The sequence below is a fragment of the Myotis brandtii genome, unplaced genomic scaffold (genome assembly GCF_000412655.1).
Source record: "Myotis brandtii unplaced genomic scaffold, ASM41265v1 scaffold493, whole genome shotgun sequence".
Lineage (NCBI taxonomy): Eukaryota > Metazoa > Chordata > Mammalia > Chiroptera > Vespertilionidae > Myotis > Myotis brandtii.
In genome coordinates this window covers 3,076,390-3,099,628 of record NW_005368827.1, presented here as the reverse complement: position 1 = coordinate 3,099,628, position 23,239 = coordinate 3,076,390, and the positions used below count along the sequence as shown (strand labels likewise).

The following is a 23,239-nucleotide window of genomic DNA, read 5'->3' as shown; positions in this document are numbered from 1 at the left end:
AAGGGAACAAATTCATTTATATAGTACACACTTGTCATGTTAGTTAATCACAAGAGTGACAAAAAGATAGATCATTTTGTACCCACTTAATAGGTAAGGCATTTGAGAAATAAGGAATAAAATGGACCTGTGCCCATGATCACAGAGCTGAAATTCAACACTGTATGACTTTAGGTAATTTATCCATTTTGTTACACAGTGCCCAGTCAGAAAAAAAAATAGAGCTATCAATGGAGCCATTTAAGGTAGGGTTAAACAGAGAGTACACAATATTATTGTAAAGACTGGGGACTTGCTCAAACCATTGTAAGGAACTAATTTTTCTGTTGAAATTAAAGAAAGATTTAATAGCAAATAGAAACAAAGTAGTTAAAAGGCAATGGCCAGGTGTCTACTTGATTGCTGATTTCTTTTTCTTTTCAGAGCTTTATCATAGCGATCTTTTTATATTTACCTTTATCTGTTGAATAACTAAGTTGTTTCAGCTGTATAAATAAAAAGTAAATTTTGGTTAACTTAAATACAAGAAAATAAAGTGTCTGATTTCAAAGGATAGCTCCAATTTTATGTTATTTCCAGAGAACTTCAGGTTAGCTTGAACATTACAAAATCTTATATACCTGTCTCCATAACCTAAAGAGTGGGCCAGACACCTGACATTTAATAAATTGGTAAGTATACTTAACTCTATTTGTGCGCCTTATTCAATGATTCAGGAGCTTTTCTCTCTAATATGAGGATGAAAGAGCTATGAAATACAGCTTTTATAATGAGTAAAGAGTATCCTATATAATAAAAACAGAGTATGCAAATTGTTGTCGGGGAGTTTGACCAGGGGGGAAGGGAGGGAGTACCCAGCTGGCAGCCGGCAGCCACTAGGGACCCTACCAGTGCAAGGATTTCGTGCACTGGGCCTCTAGTATATCTATAAATACAAACATATATAGAAACAGATCAGAGAGACAGATAGACATAAATAAATTATAAACTGGTCAAGTATAATAAATTCATAGAAATAATATTTCTTCCTTCTTTTTACCCCTTAAGAAATCCAGTTAATTCCATATAAATTATTTGTTAAATGTTTGTGATTCTTTAAAAGTAATTATATTGGCTGTGTAGTTAACATACATTAGTTAAATATAGATGTTAAAACTATACCTCTAATTATACAAAGCTGAATTTTATTTTATTTTATATGAAGGAATAGAAAGTTTTATTTTTTTTTTCCTTTTTATTGAATTTATTGGGGTGACACTAGTTAACAAAACTATACAGGTTTCAGGTGCACAGTACTACAACACATTATATGTACACTGTATTGTGTGTGTGTTTAAGTACATTTCAAAATAACATATAATAGCCACCCTCCTTATTTCCCATTGAAGACAAATCAATAATAATCCTATATAATAAAAGCCTAATATGCTGTGTCCGGTTGTCCAGTCGTCCATTCAACCAATCAAAGAGTAATATGCTAATGATATGCTAAGGCCACTCAACCGCTTGCTATGCTGTGCACTGACCACCAGGGGGCAGACAGTCAACCAGTTGACCAGTTGCTATGATGTGCACTGACCACCAGTGGGCAGATGCTCCGATTGGTAGGTTAGCTTGCTGCTGGGGTCCAGCTGATCAGGACTGAGTGAGACAGGCTGGACACGCTGTGGAGCCCTCCTGCAGTCCCTTCCTGGCCCCAATCGTTCACCGAGGGGGTCCCTCGGCTTGGCCTGTGCCCTCTCGCAATCCAGGACCCCTCGGGGGATGTCGGAGAGCCAGTTTTGGCCCAATCCCACAGGCCAGGTCAGGGACCCCACTGGTGCACAAATTCATGCACTGGGCCTCTAGTGATTACTATAATGCACACACACACATACAAGTAACATGTGTGACTTGTGTGATACAAATTGATATAGTTTTGGAGGGCAAGTTAACAATACATATTAAGAGCCATAAAAATTTGATCATTTGACCCAAATAATTTCAGTTATTGAAATCTATTCCAAAATAGCATTGAAGACTAGAAATAAAATTTACAAATATGTTCACTGTGTCAATATTAAAAAGAAACCTAAACATTGAAGAACAATTGTATATAGAAAAATAGAATAACAGACTGTCATAAAAATAATAAAAACAGATACATATGACTGTATAAACAAATTTAATGCTAAGATAAGTAGAAAACAAGGTCTTATGCGTCCTCTAATATGATAGGACATATGTAACATGCTTCTAAAAATGGAGTGAGAGCACAAAGGAACAGCTCACCACAAATGCTATCACTTTCATCCAGTCCGTCTCCGCAGTCATCCTCTCCATCACACACCCAGTGTTTGGATATGCATTTTTGTGCAGAACAGGCAAATTGGTTCCAAGAACAAGAAGAATCTAGAAAACAAACAAGAATGTCTGTTTTAGGTGCAAACAAAAAAATATATATTTGGGACCATCTTAGGACAAATATGAGAGTAAGGACATTCTTCTCCAGACTTTACTAAAATCAACAATCCTATAATAAACCAAGGCAAATTCCTCTTCTCTGTGACAGCTCTATAATATTTTGACAACAGCTTGCATATTCCCTCTGCGTTTCCATGTTAGCAACATTCTTCCTTCAACGCAGTTCTCACAGGGTATGACTTGGAGCTAGTCATTACGATGGTACTCCCCTACTCCAGGTTGCCATTAAAAAAAATAAGTGTGGTGTGATGAACAGATATAAAATAAATATTCCAGGGGTGGCCTAGTTATTCTTTATAATTTTTAATATATTTTTGAACAATTATAGAAAAATTACATCCTAGGCAAGGTTACAATATGGTGGACACATCAGCATATACCAGTATTTATGTTTTTAAAAATCAGGTGACTGATGGGGTTTTAGCTTGATGGTTAAACATACCTATACATACTTATTATTTTGATGTTTTTGTTTCTCTCCCTTGAGAAATGTTAAGTCTGACTAATAACATCCAAATTCATTGGCAGGGCAGCTGGTATGTTATGACCAAATTATGCATTAGGAATAGTACACTTTATTAATTTCCAAAGCCAGGTTTGTGACTGCTCTCCTCTACCTTCAGCCTGTTCTTCCACTCAGCTTTTTTATCACCATGAAAGATCCAAAAATAAAACCCTCCCAAATTAAAGTCTTCAAAATATAAATTGCTGTAAAAATATTTTTTTTATCTTGACACTATAAAATATTTTCAAAAGTTTTCGTCTTGCCCTTGCCCCAACCCCGCCCCCCTGGTCAGGGCACATTCCACTGGTCAGAGCACATTCAGGAGGCAACTGATCCATGTTTCTCTCTAACATCAATGTTGCTTCTCTCTCTCTCTCTCTCTCTCTCTCTCTCTCTCACCTTTCCTCTGTCTCTCAAATCAATAAAATATATACTGGGGTGGAATAAAAAATAAAACCATACGTTTTATTAAATAAATTTTAAAAATGCTTTCTTACCTTACCAAGTGAAATGAAATGTGTACACACAGAAATTAAACGGTAGGTGATGAAGGATAAAATCCAGGTTTAAGCATAATATTTAAAGTTATCCACGAAATTAATTGATACATTTAGAATAATAATAGTCAGTTATAGGTAGGAGGAGTATGATAAATAGTGTGAGCTAAATCCTCATTTTTCATATCAGAAAATAAATATATTAGCATCTAAAAGTAATAAGTAAAACAATTAAGGTATAAGTATGTAATTTAAATTGATGGACATAATTAAAAAACAGAAAAGTTTAAAAGAAAAGACTAGAACAGGTGATTGTAATTCTTTGTTTTACGTTTTTATGTTCTATTTAATCTATACCATTTTGTATTATTTAACAAAAATAAAAATTGATGTTAAACCAATTAGCAGTATTTTGAATAAAATACCTAAGTGAAGATCAGTATATAAATAATAATACGGTTTATAAAGTTAAAGCAAGGTATAATGTCTCACTCACCACAGTGTAATTCATCAAGTCCATCTTCACAGTCTTTCTGACCATCACATATCCAGGAATTCAAAATGCATCTTCCACTAGGACAACCAAAATAATTTTCTTCACATTTGTGTTTGTTTTGCACTGTGACAAAATATAGAACGTAGTGTCAAAAATTAATTAATCTTAGACTTCTGAAATATAGGTGATAAATAAATAGAAATCTTAAAACGGAACCAAGATATTCTCTTCAAGAATGTCAAGGTCATGAAAACAAAACAAAACAAACAAAAAAACAAAAAAACCCTGAAAAACTGGCACAGATCAGAGGAAACTAGGAAGATATATTGATCAAATCTAAAGAAAGATTATAATAAGGGAAAAACTATTTATATATAAATAATGTGGAGTTTTAGAAATATATATATATATATATATACATATACATATATATTTAAAATAATGGAAATGAGTATAAAATGAATGAACCTAAGGCTAAATAATCATTTTAGGTGGAAAATATTCTTAATTCCCTAATCATAAAAAACAAATGATATTATAAAAATATGAGTGGATCTTTGCTTACAAAGTGTGGACTTGATATTACTACTGCCCTATAGTTTGAGTATGCTTTAAGAAGATTCAAATAAATTTTCTCTATTTTAAGGAAGAAAAACAAGTTACAATACAATCTCTAAAATTTTTATACCTTGCAGAAATATCATGAAATAAAAAGTATATTAGATTGTGAAATACTATTATTATTATAACCTCTAAGAGTGGATATGCCCAGGTTGCAGGCTTGATCCCCAGTAGGGGGCATTCAGGAGGCAGCCAATAAATGATTCTCTCTCTATCATTAATGTTTCTATTTCTCTCTCTCCCTCTCCCTTCCTCTCTAAAATCAATAAAAATATATTTTTTTAAAAATGGACAAAGGATCTGAATAGACACTTCTCCAAAGAGGACATACAGATGGCCAATATACATATTAAAAGCTGCTCAATGCCACTAATCATCAGAAAAATGCAAATTAAAACCACAATGAGATATCACCTCACATCTGTCAGAAGAGCTATCACCAATAAACCAACAAACAACAAGTGTTGGGGAGGATGTGGAGAAAAGGGAACCCTCATGCCCTGTTGTTGGGGATACAGATTGAGGTAGCTACTGTGGAATGCAGTATAGAGTTACCTCAAAAAATTGAAAATGGAACTGCGTTATGAGCAATTCCACTTCTGGGAATTTTATTCAGAGGAACCCAAAACAGTAATTTGAAATAATATATTTACCCCTAATGTTCATTGAAGCATTATTTACAATAGCCAAGGTTTGGAAGCAGCCCAAGTGTCCATGAGTAGAATGGCCAAAAAAGCTGTGGTACATTTACACAATGGAATATTACTCTGCCGTAAAAAGGGAGAGAATTTTACTCTGCGACAGCATGGATGGACATGAAGAACATTATGCTAACTGTTCTTCAAACAGTTAAAAAGAAACAGGGCTATGTCCTTTTCATGAAAGGCATTTTTCTAAGAATGCAGATGGCACTTTTCAGAGCTTATGTAGGTAAACATGATTAATAGTAAGATTAAATATACCTGTCTAAACTTGGCCCAGTAATGATAACAAGACTTATACTATGCAAAGAGATTGTGTAAGCTGCATCAAACCTTCTAACAAGACAATGCACACTGTATAATAACACTGAGTAGAGCCAGTGGTGAGATATATAGTCTCCCTCTCTTTAATGTATAAATAGTCTTTTCTCAGTATATATTACTTCTATGGAAGCTATAGGTTACACATTTTAAGTTTAATCACTAACTTTAAAAGGCTTAATGGTGAACTAAAAGAGGAAATTAATCCAAATGCAGATTTCTTGAGTGTCATTTTACAATTAATTTTTTAAAAGTGAAGTGGCATGTTTAGAATATTTAAATTGTATTCTTATCATTGAATATTCATAACAAAAATTAAAAAGTTTAGTCTACACAACTAGCTTCCAAATCTTCAAGGCAAAGCCTGTTTTTTGTTTGTTTGTTTGTTTGTTTGTTTGTTTTGCTTTGCTTTGTTTTTCTAGAATTACCTGGGCATTTTAATTCATCTGAATAGTCTCCACAGTCATTGGAGCCATCACATATCCAGGTTGGCAGAATACACAGTGAGGTAGAATTACATCTTATGAACCCTGTGGTTTTCACTCCAAGTTTATAGAAGTGTGTACAGTCTGTGTTATCTACAAGGAGGTAAACAGAAAAATGAACAATACCTCAGAGGCAAAAATTATCAACCTTCTGTGTAGGTCATAGAGACAAGACAAGTTAGCCTAATTGAAGAAGTAAATAAGCAATTATTCTTCACAACAGGGGTTAATTACATATCAATTCCGGACAAGGTTCAGGGAAAAGTAGGACAGTGTTCAATGCAATGCCAAGAGTGTGCAGGCAAGAGCAACAGAACAGGAGCAGACTGTCTTACTGCAGTTCTTCTCATCGGAAGCATCTGCACAATCCACGTTCTGGTTGCACCGCGCTGATCTTGGAATGCAGGTCCCATCTGCACAGCGGAACTCAACAGTGGCACAGGTTGAAACTAGAAAAGCAGGTAAATAAATTAGTTGCTAGAGGAAACAAAATATGACTTCTTGCTTTAACATTTTGATTGTTTTAATTAAATTCATGTAATTTTATTTGGTTTTGCGTTTTTAACTCTGGGAAGTTAAACCTGACCCTTAGCCCCCACCCCCAACCTTGAGTTAGATGCCTCATGGATCCTCCCATGTCACACAATTCTACCTTCTGTTGTGATACTTACAGTACTACACTGCAACTGCCTGTTTATGTATCTGCTCCCTCTCTAAATTGTAAAGTCCAGGAAAATAGGAATTGTGCTTTGTTTACCATGAAAATACCAGTCCAGGACTAAGGCAACCTACAAAAACAATTGAGTGTTGCAGAAAACTCTCTTCCTCCAACTTCAACAGTACACGGTTATGGCACTAAGCAAATGCCTGATTCAGAGCATACAGGGAAATCCAAATCTGGTTGCTAAGAAGTAGAACAGTCCCTGCTATGATAAAGAGAGATGGCCAGGCAGAGACTGAGAGGGAGAAACCACTGAGCAATAGCTTGAGTACTCACAGTACTCAGTACTGCTAGAAAGACATCCATGCTACTCCTTTTCATGGCCGTATTGCTGGAAGCCCATCCACCCTGGCTGCTTGAGGCAGTCCCTGCAGGGATGTTTCAAGGGACCTTGAAATGGAGATGAGAAACGCCCTAGCCTTTGGAATGGAATGGATGGGATTAAGATCAAATAGGATAAATGCAGATGTAAGAGGACAATAGGGGGAGGAACCTGGCTAGGAGAAGACAGGTTGTTTCCCCAGGTGAGGATTTTTATCAGTAAACCCTTTAACTGAGTGTCAGAGGGGTGGTTGGTTGCTTTGATCTTTGCTTGGAGTGACCTCCTTCAGTTACTTCCTTGTAGCTTAGTGGAACAATGGAGTAACCTTTGAATGGAGATGGGAAGCCCCCTGGCCTTTTGTATAGAATGGATAGGTTTGGGACCGGAATAGTATATATACAGATGTTAGATGACAATAAAAAGAGGAACCTGGCTAAGAGGAACCTGGCTATGATGATCACCTGAACACTGCCTCCGTGTCATTCCTTCTCCGCCGACCCCGTCCACACCTTGGGGAACCCCTGGACCCGCTGGGGCTGGACCCCAGCACCATATCAGTAACATTTGGTATAGGAAATATGGATGCCTCAGGCCATGAAACATAAATGTGTTCTTATGTGTCTCTATTTTTGGAAAGTATGGCTTTCCAAGTCCCTGCTAGGCTGAGGTAAAAATCAGTTTCAATATGCTCATGTCATTACATATACTTTGTACAGAATAGCTTATTCTTATTCTTACATTCCTTTCTACTTTGCTTACACATTCATTACCATATAATGGCTTTCGGCAATATGCTGTGAACAGGTGCATGGCATGCTATGTGTGTTCCATTAACTTAGGTGAGATTTTTATTCCAGATTTAAACTTCCACAGGTTGATTATGTTGATGTACAACCTGAAGGGCTCTTTGATTATGCTACTTTTGCTAGTGTTGATACTTTTAAAAGCCTATTTAATTATAAATAGAAATTATATCAATTGCAAATGGTTAAAATGCTATCTTAAAATATGCAAATTTTACTCGAGGGATTGTATGTCATTTGTATTTCATAAAGCACTGCTCTTATTGTGTTTAATTGTCTTGCAATTCTATCATTATTTGTGTTCAATGATAATTAAAATAAATGTTTTATTTACAATTTGCAATTATAATTGCTTCACTGTTTTCTTTATTAAAAATAACTTCTTATCATGTGAAACAATGTTATTATGAGTAGATAAAAATATTGCTCCAAACAGGAAAAAATAGATATTTTTCTTTTATGTCTAAAAAAGCAGGGTCTTTTCCATATTCCGCTCTATAATGTTCCACCTTTAATACTTTTCAATGGAAATAGTAAATAGAATATATGACATGGAAAATAATGATGACAAGCTTTTACATTTGTTTCTGACTTTGCTATCTATCATCAGTCTCCTATTAAGAGGTTGTGTTACAAAAGATTCTCTATAATCCCTTTATGTAGAAGATTGCCGGAAGCCAGTCCATCCTTGCTGCTTGACACAGTAGCTGCAGAAAAGAAACATCTGCACAGCATATGTTTCAAGGGACCTGGCATATATAGCATATTGTTCTTAATATGTTTGCTCTCCTTAAGCGCCATGTGTTTTAACCAAGGTCACCTCTCCGAGAAAGGTTGTTTCCCCAGGTAGGGATTTTTCCCTGAGGTTAGGGAGGGGATACAACCCCTTAATTAAGTGCCAGGCGGGTAGTTAAGCTACATAATCTTTACTCCCTGGAATGGAGATAAGAAACGCCCTAACCTTTGTAATAGAAATTGACAGGATTAAAATCGGCTGGTATAAATATAGATGTAACAAGACAATAAACATCAGATCCTCATCAGATCCTGATGAGATCCTAACCAGAACTTGGCTGGAGATCCTGGCTAGAGGTCCTGGCTAGGCTGCTGATCAACTGAAGGCTGTCTCCGTGTCATTCCTTCTTCACCGACTCCGTCCACACCTTTGGGGACCCCTGGACCTGCTGGGGTTGGACCCCAGCAGAAGACAGAAATAATTTCTCTGTGAAACAATATTTAAGGTAGTGGTAATATCCCTACAAAGCCTACAAAGATCTATCTCCTAGTACACTTGAAGTTCTATCTTTTAGTTAGAGTTTAGGATGCCAGAAAGATCTCAGTGGGAACCATCACAACCCATTATGCCATTTCCATCTCCCTCCAAGCTTCCACAGACAATCCTCTGTGTATGTGACAGGGAATCAAGCTGAGTGGGTCTGGTGGCAGACAGAGTGAAGAGGCAAATTATGACTCACAAACATGGAGGTGGATTTCAGACAAAGAGGCCCGAGATTCAGGGATTTCACAATAATGAAGTTTCAATAACAGTGCCAGGGCTCTCAGGTGGAAGGAAGAGCAAAGAATGACTTTTAAGAAGAGGGAAATGTGGTGCAAGTAGGACACAGTCTTGGGTGGAATTCTGGGAAGGCAAAAGATATAAGGAGAGGAACTCTGACTAGATGAAAAGAAACTATAACTTTGAAGATGAGAAGATTGGTTAGAAAATGGTACTTAAAAGACAGGTACTGAAAAATAGATAAGGTAGGGAGCCAAGAGAACTGAGGAGAGGGTAGAATATTTGCAGGAGTTATTTTTCTCCCCTATTCCCAATCAAAAATAAACTCTGAATCTTGGTGAGGAGGCCCAGGAGTGTGTGCAAATAGGAACAAAACATTATTTTACCTCTAGTACTGTTTCTGCAGCGTCCATGACTTTGTATAGAGTTTGGGAACCACCAGAGAGTTAAATAGGGTGATAAGTGGCAATAGAATTAGACAAATTAAGTGATTGCAGAATTTCATAAGTAGCAAGGGCAAACGCTGGTTCACATCGCCAGCATTTGTAAGCAAGAGAGGCAGTCCTGTGATGGAACAAATCCACGGGAATTACAGAAACTTTATTAAACAAATAAGCAAATGCCTCTTCTTCTCCCCTTCCTCTCTGTTCCCTCAACTGAATTCCTATTTCATGCTGTTTTGATTAGTCAGTCATTGAAATTTGTTTCACCCTTAGGGTGAAGTTTGAGGGAGAAAGATGCTGGAATCACTAATTTGTCAAGTGAGTATGAAAGCTTTCTGGAAAATTTCCTTGGGCTAAAAGTACTGAAAAAGAGAAACAGAAAAAAAAAATAGTCCAAAAATAGATAAGCCAAGTGAGAAATACTAGACTTTACCCTCCAGATAGTCCAAAGAAAAAGTAAGCCTACACACACCAGCACAGCAAGGAGATACTACAAAGGAGATCTGAGAGGGACTGTGTGTGGATCAAAGGAACTGGGTGGGGTAGGGTGAGGGCATGTGTGGGAGGGGTGGGGGGAGGCCAGGGGAAGGTCAATGGGGAAAAAAAGGAGACATATATACTACTATTTGTAATACTTTAAACAATAAAATTGAAAACAAAAAGTAGCAGCAAGAGAGAAGTAACACCACTCTTTTCTCCACATACTTCCTTAATTTTATTATCTTACCCACTTTCTTTTCTCCATGTCAGTTAAAATATTTACTGAGATAGGCAAGGCATAAAATGGATCAGTCTTTTTGTGCTTCTTAGGACACTCCTTACACATAACCTACGTCAACATTTTGTCTCCCAGCACTCCCACCCAGCCTGCAGCACAGGGGGAGGTATATGAGCTGGCAAAGAGAAAGGCACTGCATGTGCTGCTATGTCTCTTCTGTTTACTTTCCCGCCACAGTGTTTATTTAATGTACTGCTTGGCTATAAGTGTATGCAAGCCCAGAGGAACGATGGTTTCTTCTCCAGGCATGCTTATCTTTTTCCTTTAACTTGTTGTTTGTGAAATCTTCAAAGTTTCTTTTTTTTTTATGAACTTTTTTAAAAGCAAACACAAGTTTCCTCTCCTTTAGGTATTATCCTCAGAACCTCTTCGCTCTCCATTCCCCCTGAAGGTGTTCAGGTCGCCCTAGGAAGTTCATGTACGTCCCAAGGGCAGTATTTATATTCATCTCAGGGAAGAAAGGAGAGGAACCGTGTACTCTCCCCGAATGTATTCACTCAACCACTCGCACAACCAGAAAAGGAATACAGAATGACAGATTTTTCTGAACAACTTCTCAGATCCCCCAGACGGCCTGCTGTCTAAAGCTCCCAGTCATGAAACAATAGCTGTAAAGGGACAGGAATAAAAGATTGATGAGGATTCGAGGTTTTGTTTTTCCTCCAAATGAGAAGAAACCAAATATAATTCCTAATAACATCAATTCCACTCTGTAAATAAATGATCTGCTTTATGAAAAAAATAGTAATGTTAAATGCTATTAGCATATAAACTAAACAAACACATGTAATAGTACTTCAAATAATTTGCAGATGATTCCACTGTAGCCTTTCTCTGTAGCCTATCAAAATTTCCCTGGGCAACCTGGTTTTTTATCGTACGAATTTAATTTTTTCCATTTTATTTTATTTACATTAAAAAATAATAGGTGGTTTGTGCATGTCTATGCATACATACAGCAAAGCACGACATCCCGTGTTTCACTGACGACAGAAGCAGAGGAGTGGAAAGTGAATTCTTTTCCATTCTCCCTGAGCCCTTCCATGCTCCTTGTCCTTCACCATCTTTGAGGTGCTGGAAGTATGCATGTGTTTGATAGACATACTAGTATATCTGAATCACTGATCTATAAGGTAACCTGATTTATGGAAAAGGGACCAAGGCAAGTATGTCCCCTGCGGTATAAAATGTGCCCAATAGGGACACCATGTGAACAAACTTAACATGAGAGAAAAGTCAAATCTAAATGATGAAACTGTGATGTTACTTTTCATCTAAAAAATGACCCCTTTATTTCTCTTAAAGGGGCTAGTGCATTTATTTAACTCTATTAACTTTTAGTAGGCAATAATACTTGAGCTTCCATGAGCATTTTTAGTTTCAAATGTCCTACATTATACAGGAAGAATGTCAAGGAATAAGATTTTGTTGCTGTTGTCTTTTAAGATGTCAAATTGTTATAATTTTCCCTATTATTATCACAAAAGAAAAGTTTTGACAGAAACACACAAATGCAGTAGTTCTGTGCCCAAGTATATTGCCGAGAGATAGTTATAACACAGAAATCAGAGTTTAGACTAACAAAGGGAAAATCACACTTGAAGTTATTTTTATTGTTATTCAGCAGCTAGTATTGATGTCATTAGGAACAATAAAACTTATCTTTATATTCTGGAAGATTTATTACTGCAAAGAGCCACATAAGAATTTAATAAACACCTACCATGTACTGGGGGCTGTATTTTATGAACTCAAACACACTAATTTATTTGCCACTTTTGAAAGGAAAATCGTTTTCCAAGAAAACCCACAGCAACTTATTAAATTCTTATGGTTCTTTTATGAATTTTGCTTTAAAATCCACTTTTTGTACTTACTGTTCGTTCCTGCGTATTCTAGCTTGATGTTTGTCCCTTTATCCTGACATAATGTCTTTATTATATTCTCCTCTCCTGCCTGTAAACAGGTTATCCAACAGATCCATCCACCTTCTGGTCTCCAAGCTTCCCATCCTCCTTTTTTCCCAAATGCTTATCCATTTTCCTGTTTTTACTCCCACTATTGTATAGCAATTTATCATTTTTAACTTTTGTAGGTGATATAAAATAATAGTTGACCTAATTTGCAAATGTACTTGGCTCTTCCTATACTATAGTGTCTTAGATGGCAAACTACTCAAATGTTTGACTAAGGTCATAGAGTCTAAGACAACAAAGTAACTTTCCAATCCTTTTCTGCCTACAAAATAATTTGTAAGCAGTCTGCCCTCCTTCCCAATTTTGCATAGCCTTCTTATTACACGTGTACTTCTCAGTTTTTCTTTACCATCAATCTTTTCTAAAAAAGAGTCCATGTTCACTGTTTTTACTTCCTCACCATACATTTTCTGCCACAATTCAATGTGACCTGGCTTTTCCTTACCATCCATTGAACTGACTCTCATGAAGATACCGAAGAGATTTTCTCCGATTTATCATTACAACGGGCACTCCAGTCTACGCCTGCCCTCTTGACCTCTTTGTAACACTTTACAATGGTAACTGATCCTACTTTCTTAAAAAAAAATAATTTCTTATGAAAATCTTCTATAAGTCCTGAGGCCTATACCCTTCCCCCCCTTTTTAATCAACGTCTTTAATTTTAAATTCAACAGGCAATTCTGATGCATTTCCTTAAAACGATCACTCCATACATCCTCTGAGCTTTCTCTCTTTAGTGAGCCCAAAACCAAAGCATCTGGTCTAAATCTACTACCCGAGCTTCAGTTCTGTGCCTCTCTGTGTGCCTTTGGAACAGTTCCTTCACAATGTCTGCAGGTGCTCCTCCCTCGGAATGCAACTATCCTTATTATCTCATCCTGTCCCACCCAAACAAAAGCCCTACAAAAATAAGCTTAAAAAATAACAAAAGCATATACTTTTAAAACAGGCAAATAATTTCACACAATTTCTCTATTCTTTCCCATGATTTCTCTATGTTTATCACCCAAGAAGACTGGTTATTTTGAAGCAGTAAATTCAGTATTACACATTCCGGTAGAAATGACCAGTAAACAGGGATGCAGACCTGAAGAGGTGGTAATGCTCCCTTTGAAAATGCTGTTGCTCTTAGCTTTGGCCTCTATGATAGCCTCCTGTTTTGTCTTTCCTATCTCAGCAGTACAGCTTTCATTCACACAATCACTGCACTTTTTTATTTTTTTAAATGTAAATTTGAATATTTGGGGCCTGCTTTAAACCTTCAGCAACACTCTGGTAACTACAAAATAAAGTTCAATTTCCTTAATATGGCTTAACATGGCATCAAAAAACTTTCATATCTTGCCTTCTTCCTCAAACTTGCCTCATCTTTTTTTACCACTTCCTAATATGCAAACTGGCCTGGTGCTAACCATATCAAACTACTTGCAGTTTTCAATATTAATCACTCTACTCAGAATTCTCTTCTGTCTTGACCATTCCACTGTATTTATAGTTTAAGACAGTTTAAATTTATTTATTTTCTTTTTTAAAGACAGTTTAAATTTAATCTAGTCTGTAAATATTTCAAGATATTTCCAAGCCAAAAGAAATTCTAATATGTACAATCATAGCAATTTATGTACATCTTCATCTTTTTAAATAACCGTCTTTCACTTAGAGTTTAAATTCCTTGAGGACAGGCTCATGACTTATTTAATTTTATGACTCAGTCCTTAATACATTTTACCCAATAATGTGTGTTCAATGAATGCAAAGGTTTTTGAAAGGAAATTAGTTTGCAAACACTGGTTGAGTCCAGCTTTTAGGAGACCTTAAATCTTAAACTAAAAACTTGTCATTGATTCTGCAAACATTGAAACTCAATTTGTGTTTTTTAATCAGGGCAGTGAATTTTTTTAAAGGCAAGTATTTCATAGCATTTTCTAGATGCCAAGTTCTGTTCTAAGTTTATTTATTAATGTAGTCATGTAACTGTCTTCTCTCTCAGTTTAAAAAACTGAGGACAGATTACTTAAGTATTTTATCCAAAGTCACACAGTCACTGTAAGGTCTGGGGTTCTTTCACAGGTAGTCTGGCTTATTGATCTGTCCTGGTTATCACTGTGAGAAAATGTTACATGTGTTAGCATGACTCACAACATTGGGATTCATTAGAAACAGCAGAGGCAGGGAAACTATTAAAAGGGTTTTACTCTGTTAATCCAGGCTCAAAGTAGATTGAAAGGGAAACTATTGCCAAGAATTGGAAGGTTTGTTGATGATTGGACATGTGGGTGATAAAATACGGTGGGAAGAGGAATCAAAGGTAATACCAAGGTTTCCTGTCCAGTCATTAAGAAAATGATGAGTTCATGTGTAAAACAGAATTAAGAAATAAAACGGAACATTTTGGAGCAGTAAATTTAGTATTACACATTCTGGTAGAAATGTCCAATAAACAAAGATGCAGACCTAAAGAGGTGAGAGGTAACAAGAGTTTTAAAGTGAGCAAAGGAATAGAAACCAGAAACTGAGAATATAGTCATGATTTTCAATTAATTCTAATAACTCCCCTCCAACAGCGTGGTCCATAGATGTTAGTACGTGTTACACACCAAATGGGTAAAACCATAGTGCTCTAAAGAATAAACTTCAGAAAAGTTCTAGAAGCAATTAATGTAATAATAGATAGGCTGATGCAACATATATTTACCTTTACAATCCAATTCATCAGAGCTGTCTCCACAGTCGTTTTCACCATCACATAACTTGCCATGAGGAATGCAGCGACGATTGTAGCAGGGCTTGAAACCTCTTCGACAACTTCTGTTTTCTTAAGAATAAAAATAGAAACACATAATTGAAGGTCTTATAGAAAAACTTTTACAGAAAGAAAACCATCAATGAGATCTCACTCATAATGACTGGATTGTGGATCTATAAAATAAGTGCCGAGCAGTGTCGAAGATTTGGATTAGAATATTCATGCGTTATCAAGTAGTTCATTCAGTAAAGAGCCTTTTTGATGAAGTATCTTAGCTGCAATGATTCATACTTGAAGATCTCTTAAAATTATACCCTCATTATTGTTTCTGGCATCAGTCAGCACAGAAATAAACAAATGCCACATATTTTGAATAAATAAATCTCTACCTCTAAAGCAATAAAGACATTCTGACACCTATTTCCTATCTACTTTGCATCCTGCAAGGATTTTATAACAAGAAACAAAAAGTAGCAAAACATATATTCCTGAATCACTGAATCCAAGTCACCTAACTATCCATAAATTTCTCTTAAAGATCATCTAAAACTGTCTACCAGAATTTCCTAAGAAGAACTGCCTCCTGAATTTTATTTACTTTAATGAGAGTGTCCTGATTTGGGGGAGAAGGTAACACTTAATAATAGTAGCTGCCACTTACTGCATACTAATTTTGCACCAGGCTCTATATTGAACATATGTAAATATATATTTCTTTACTTAATGCTCTCAATTAGAGCTAAGTTTGTTTTGTAGCAGGAAACTAAAATACAGAGAAGTAATACACGTGCTCACACTAGTCACACCCCAGGAGGTTTGGGAACAAAGATGCAACCTTGGGTATGATTCCAAAGCTTGGAATCTGTATCTGGTGTTGTCAAACTATATAGCCCAAAGGACAATGAAGTCCATCAGCTTGTTTTCTTATGACTCTGCAGCTAAGAAAAGTTTTTACACTTAGAAAGGATTGCAAATTATTTTTTTTAAAATAGAGCACATGTGGCAGAGAGCATATACGTCCCACAAAGCTGGCCCTTAAAAAAAAAAGTTTGCTAATTTCTGGCTTCTAAGATGAAAATAATGTAAAAATACATTCTCAAGCTAATTAGTGGAAATTTTTAAGCTGATTATTATTATATTTGATAAGCTTTAATATTTTCATAGTGTATAAGATATGGCTATTCATTCAAGCAAATATGTCATTTGAGGCAAATTACCTAATATTTTAGTTACAGATTAATCATGGAAAAATTACATTTGACTATCATTTTCACTGATGGTATGTTACTCCGTAATGTAAAAGTGTGAAAGAACTGCCTGTGAATTTAGCAAGCTCCATCTCCCTCTTGTTTTAACATTACGTTGAATATTTAGGTAAGTTTATTACCCAAATAATATAACAAAGCAGAAAAGTAGAAACCAAATATTGCAATTCCAGATATCGATTCCTAAATTTTACAGAGCATACAACACCAATAGTATTATATTGTAGCACAGAAACAGGTCAATTTAGAAATAATCTGAATCAATTCTATAATAACTATGCATGATTGAACAGACACAAATTTCCAGGAAAAACATTGCTGCAATGAAGGCAAATATCAATTGTTTACTAGAGTCAAAAAGCCAATCTCTGCTCCCAAGGGTGAGGGAAAGGCTGACTATTAATTGGTGTCACCTACAGAGGCACAGAACTCCATGCTCGATGGAGACCGTGGCTAAAGCAATTAGCCTTTGCACCTAAGAACACTAGCCCTGGGTCAGTCCTGGAGGCAAAAATAAAATGGACAAGACTTTGATATAAACCAACATGCTATTGACTGATGATGGACCTTTGCTCAAATTTAAACTGCAATATTCACCAATAACTGATATTTCTAATACACACTTTGAAGAATGTGAACCTGGGACCTACTGCTAAAGATGAGTAACAAGAGAGCTCCAAAGACAGGCTGCAGCCATATTTAAATTTTCTCTTCATGATGGAAAACCATGAGAACAGTCTTTAATGAATACCATGGCTAATTAATGGACAGGAAATAAGGTGTTCCAAACCATGAGAACAGTCTTTAATGAATACCATGGCTAATGGACAGGAAATAAGGTGTTCCGGGTGAACCAGGGCAAAGCCAAGTCACTTGCCTTAGATCTACATGTTAAAGAGACACATGAAGAAAATCACACATATAAACCGAATGGGGACAACCAACAAAAACGTATAGAAACAATTCCAAACTTCTCTCTGAAAGAACAAATCACCTATTGGACACTCACCACAGTAGAGCAGTTTTTCATCGGATTTATCCTTACAATGAGGAATGCCATCACAGGTGAGTTGGTAGTCAATACACTCTCCATTTCCACATTCAAACTCTGAATAAATGTTGCAAGAGGAATTTTTAGCTGAAAGGAAAAAAAAAATCAAGGTTTTTTGTAATGGCAAATGTTGTAATGGCAAATTGTTAACACCGTAACAATTGTTTTCCTTAATCTTAATTATAAAAATAAACTAAAATTGATCTTAATATAAAAGTAAGGTAAAAGACAATGGTTCATGCTGTTTCTTTATTTAAAAAAATAAAAAGCACACTTTGGGGTTATTTTTCTTTCCCTGTCTTTGTATATTTTTTGGAAGTTGCCTGACTTTTTTTGCTTTTATGCCTATTTGTATATTTTGTTAATTATTTGGTGACTGTACATAAATAGAGAGGAGAGACTTAAATGTGGATGACTATATTTATGCATTTTGGTTAGCAGTCTAACCTAAAAATAAATTTTTAAAGAGAGACAGTTAAATGCTCTCTGTATGTACTGAGAATGTTTTTTTGTGTTTTCTTATTGGACTCTACCATATATGACTCTACCATATATTCTTCAGCACATTGAAATTTTCTAGTCCATAGAATTCTTATTTTTGAATGCTTAACTTGATTCATCTGACTTCAATCTCACCTAAAACTGGTTTTCCTTCCCAACTAACTTCAGAAGAAATCCCTGGAGCAGCTCTATCACTCAGAAGTACTGAAATGGCTAAAACTACTCTCATCAGCCACTTTCTCTATCCCTGGTGGGACCAGGGAGCAGGCCGTCCCTTCCTGCCACGTAGGACCAGCACCTGCTCCATGAAATGCACCGAATTCTGTGGGATGAGCTGGACAAGGATAACTTACAAACATGTGCTCCGGATGCTTAAGGGATCCAACTGACCACTGTCATATTGTCCCGCTTCTTAATCTCAAGATTTTTCTTATAAATTAAAAGTCTGAGTTTTTATGTCGTTTGCCCAATTTGGGAGCATAGGCCAACAGGCACAAAGAACAAAATTAAAACTTTCTACAGCTAGTTTTCATCCTTGTAATGCCAGTATCTGGTCCCCGTTTTAGAAAGATCTCTCATATGGAAAATAGACTTATATTTATTCTTAAAAATGGATTTAATGGCCAATTTTAGAAATCCAATTTTTTTATTGTATTATGTGCTGCTTGCTTGCTTGTACTCACTCAACTACTTGTTGAATAACTGTACAGTGTAATCCAGTCATACTAATTATGTTGGAAGCAATTCAAATTTATTTATCTCTACCAATACAGGAAACTTAATTTAATTTTACAATTTTCTGTCAATTTCTTTTTAAGCTTTATTTCAGGAATATTCCATTAAACAGCCACTAATACTCTTTGATGTTTCCAGAGTCTTATTTCATTATTCTTAGAATTTAATTAACTTAAACAGAATATCTACCTATCTCTTTATCTATCTACCTATCTATCATGTCTTATTGAATTCTTTTAATAATAGTGACTCCCTCTAAATATAGTTTCTTTTTTTTTCCTTGGTGAAGTCTAAACCTCACTGGTCAGTAGATAAAATAGATTGCCACTTTAGAGAAAGTAACAAAGAATGGAAAATCTATAAATATTATTAATTCAAAGGAACAAGTGTTAAGAAGGGTATCAACATTGCTATATACAATCACTGTAGACCACGAACTAAACGAAATTCAGCCACTTACCCAGCTTATTTAGTCTATTTTAAATGCACCCTATTTAATATCTCATTTCCAATGACAACTATTATGATGGAAAATGGCAACTTTACTTTTAAAATAATTATTCCATTGCCAGGCTGGCATGGCTCAGCGGTTGAGCATCGACCTATGAACCAGGAGGTCACAGTTTGATTCCCGGTCAAGGCACATGCCCGGGGTATGGTGTGCAGGAGGCAGTTGATCAATGATTCTCTCTCATCATTGATGTTTCCTTTCTCTCTCTCTCTCTCTCTCTCTCTCTCTCTCTCTTCCTCTCTCCCTCTCTCTTCCTCTCTCCCTCTCTCTTCCTCTCTGAAAGCAATACAAATATTTTTAAAAATTAAAAATAATTATTTCTTTGAGGAGAGAAACAAAAATTCTTCACCATAAGTATAATTTTATGATGCAAAAGCAAACACTGTACAATTCATGCATATCTTCATTTGATGAAAAAGGATTGAGTATTTTCTCTGTCTTTCTAGAAACAAAAATATGGTTCTGTTTTCTTTTAATTCTTTTACTTTATCTAATTAAATTTACTATTCTTATTTCTATTATGGGTATTGATAAGTTTAGCAATGTTGTTTAAAATGGAATTACCTAAACTTTTTGTCAAGTGTTATGACAACAGATAATTTTCCCTCCTTTGCCCTCAGGGAGGGGTTAATAAATGGCCTTTCACAGCTTCAACACTGGCATTAACATTCACGAACTGCTCTGGGTGAATTAATTCAGAAGAGGACATAGATATGCCAGAAACATTCTCATTTCCCAAAGATAAATTTTACAGGAAGTAGCCAAGAATTACTTTCCAATCTTTCTGCTGAACCGCAGGATTTCAATATGAATGCCCAAAGGATACAGGATGCTTTTATAAAGGTTTGTCACCTCTGTGGAATCCACCATCACTTTATAGTTTCATGTGAATAAACTGCAATTGTTTAAAATGATAGTTTTCTGTCTGATTCATGCCCTCTCATCAATCGGGAGAAACAGGTGGCTTAGTAGAGACAGATGTATCTAATCTATTTTGCAGCAAGGATAAGCATCCACTGTATACAAATAAGCCTTGTTGTTATGACCAAAGGCATTGCTTCACTACTGGCCTGTGGTGACCTGTGAACGGAACATCAGTGATTCTAACGCATGGCTAACACTCCAGGTTTACAGATGGCATCAGATCCAGACCATTGCAGCTGAAGCCACAAAGGCAAACTGAAAGAGATGGTTTAAGCAATTGCCTAAGCAATTCAGGAAAATTATAGTTGATGAAGAAGTGTGGGGATTTGTGGCCCGAATTATTGAAATTGGCTATCTTCATTTAAAGTTCCCTGACCAATTGCATCTTTCCCTCATTTGCTTTGGCACAGTTTATTTATTTATTTTTAATTATTTTAGTTACTTGGCTAAGAGGTATCCTTTTGGGTTGTGTTACCAATTTGCAAAGTGAGGAGATATGTTGAAGTTCTTGTATTAGGTGCAGTGATTTCTAAGGTAAACAAAATGATGTCAAAGTCCTTGTATTAAAGAGTAGCTAAAGGATCCTTCTGGGAAAATCCAACATAAGACTGAAGATGAAGATAAAAAATACTTATAGTCTCTGATTTTATTTTTATAATGTAGACACAACCAGCTCTGCTGAAATTCTAATATGAAAAAAAAATATGAGATGAGGATATAATTAGAGAAAATATGTCAAATATTGAAACATCCTGAGAGTGAGTTCACCAGTTTCCAATAAGATGCTTCTTTCTCATCTGTCTTATAAACAGGGTGTCTCAATGTTAAAGAGGAATTAACCTGTTTTATGTTGCTGGCTAATTTTTCATGGCAACATTGGGATAGTTGAACCCTTATTTATTTTAGAAACAATTTTTTAAACTTAGCTGTTAATAAGTGTATAATGTAATGGTACCAATTACAGATTTTAATGCGTTTGGGAGGTATAAACATGATGCAAGGTTGAAATGCTACATTCTTAATTAACAGGTTGGAAATGATTACAAATAAGTCACATGAGCCATTCTCTCTCATTTACATACTGGGACAGACTGTGAGCGGTTTTACTACAAGGCCACAATACCAGCCTGCATACCAATTTATTTCAACTTTAACTAATTTTGCTGTTGATGAATTTTCAAAGTCATACGTTTTCATATGATCACTGTGTACAGGTATTTCTCTAGCTAGCACCAAATCTTCCCGTCCACAATCAGTGACACCATTTGTGACTCTTTGGGTTAACATTATCTATCACATATTGCTATAGCAAAGTAGAATGCTGAATTGAGTTTTTCCTAGAATATACAGATAAGCCAATGGGGCCTTGACTATTGGAGGAGAGTAAAACTTCAAGAATATAGTCAAACATGCCAATGTCCATGTGTGCTGTTTTGAGCAGTATGTCATATTGCATTTGGAATCTCTTTACTTACTCACACATCGGTTGTCATCTACCAATATTCGATCTCCCCTGCAGGAGCAATTCACTCTCCCATTAGGAGTTAAAAGGCACAGGTCATGGCAACCTCCATTCAGTAGCGCACACGGAGAAAGTTCACCTGCAATGAGGAAGCTTTATTGGTAACGTTATTTTGATTTCCTATTCTATGTTAGCTGTAGATTAACAGTGAACTGTTAGACTGCCTCAATCTCTTTTAAAAATCTCATAAACAAAAAAGATTCAGGACTTTTGAAAATCCAAAAACCTCAAAAGATAAGAACATGAGAAAAATATGTAACAGGGATACTACACTAACACATTTATCAAGGATGCAATAGCACCAAATGCACTAATACTACTAGAGACCACACAAATACTACAAACAGCAATTTTGCAGATATTCCAGTAATTTAAAAAAAATTAAGCCCAGATGCAAAGCTTGTTTATTACAGGGAAGCAAGTTGATTTGAGAGTTCAAAGACATGAGGAGTGAGAGAGAATGGAATAGAATTCCAGAAACACTAATTTAAAATGAATTGTTCCTTTGGTGATAAATTAAGAACCACAGACATTTTAACTTACATCTTTTGGACAATTTCTATATTTGGAAATGTCAAATCCTGAACACTATCCCGAGGAAATTTAACAAAATGAAATCCAACTAAGTATTACTAAAATACATAGAGACACACAAGCGAAAAGGCAGGAAGTCTCATGCAAGGTCACCATGAGCACTTCCAGCTGTTTTAGTGCCATTAGAATGATATATTTGATTATCGTGGTTTAAAAAAAAAGCACATAGAGAAATGTTTGAGAGAGTATATAATTAAGAAATAAATTTGCTTTCTTTGTAACTTACAGCTATTGGTGTCATTGGCAACGGCTATGATTCCCATAGGCTGATGTGGAATGTCAGAACGGAGAATTTTTGTGTCTCCTCCAGTGTACTTGTTGGAACGCAGGATAGCTCTTCTTCCCCAGTCTGACCAAAAGATGTAATTGTCATAAACAGCCAAACTGAGGAAAGTCCCTGGCCCCGATTTTACAATCACCTAAAATAAGTTAAAATATATATTTGTAATATGGAGATAAACATATTCCTATATTCACATCTATTTTTGTGTCAAAAATAAGGGATTATGATTACTTATATTTAATCAATGGAAATCATCAGACAAAAATGCATTTTACTAGGTGTACTATTATAATATTCTTTGTAGTTTATTTAAATGTTTTAATTATCCTTACCTTTTTTCAATGTGTTTACTGAATATTTTTAGTATATCTCTATTTACTACTAAGCTAATATGCAAAAGAGATGGAAAAAAAAATCAATGACTTCAGCTTTCACTCTAAGACACTAAAAGAAAAA

At 35.6% G+C, this 23,239-nt stretch overlaps 1 protein-coding gene across 1 annotated transcript in view; it reads right to left on the bottom strand.

The window, feature by feature from the left end:
• The window catches only part of LRP1B (low density lipoprotein receptor-related protein 1B), a 1,756,854-nt gene that overhangs the window by 277,125 nt on the left and 1,456,490 nt on the right, over positions 1 to 23,239 (bottom strand). Inside the window, exons 44-51 of the mRNA XM_014548045.1 lie at positions 22,727 to 22,919; positions 21,860 to 21,985; positions 17,672 to 17,800; positions 15,347 to 15,466; positions 6,425 to 6,538; positions 6,033 to 6,182; positions 3,962 to 4,084; positions 2,272 to 2,391 (exon numbers count right to left, since the gene is read on the bottom strand). Coding sequence (XP_014403531.1) covers positions 2,272 to 2,391; positions 3,962 to 4,084; positions 6,033 to 6,182; positions 6,425 to 6,538; positions 15,347 to 15,466; positions 17,672 to 17,800; positions 21,860 to 21,985; positions 22,727 to 22,919 — 1,075 coding nt within the window. The remainder of the gene's footprint in view (positions 1 to 2,271; positions 2,392 to 3,961; positions 4,085 to 6,032; positions 6,183 to 6,424; positions 6,539 to 15,346; positions 15,467 to 17,671; positions 17,801 to 21,859; positions 21,986 to 22,726; positions 22,920 to 23,239) is intronic.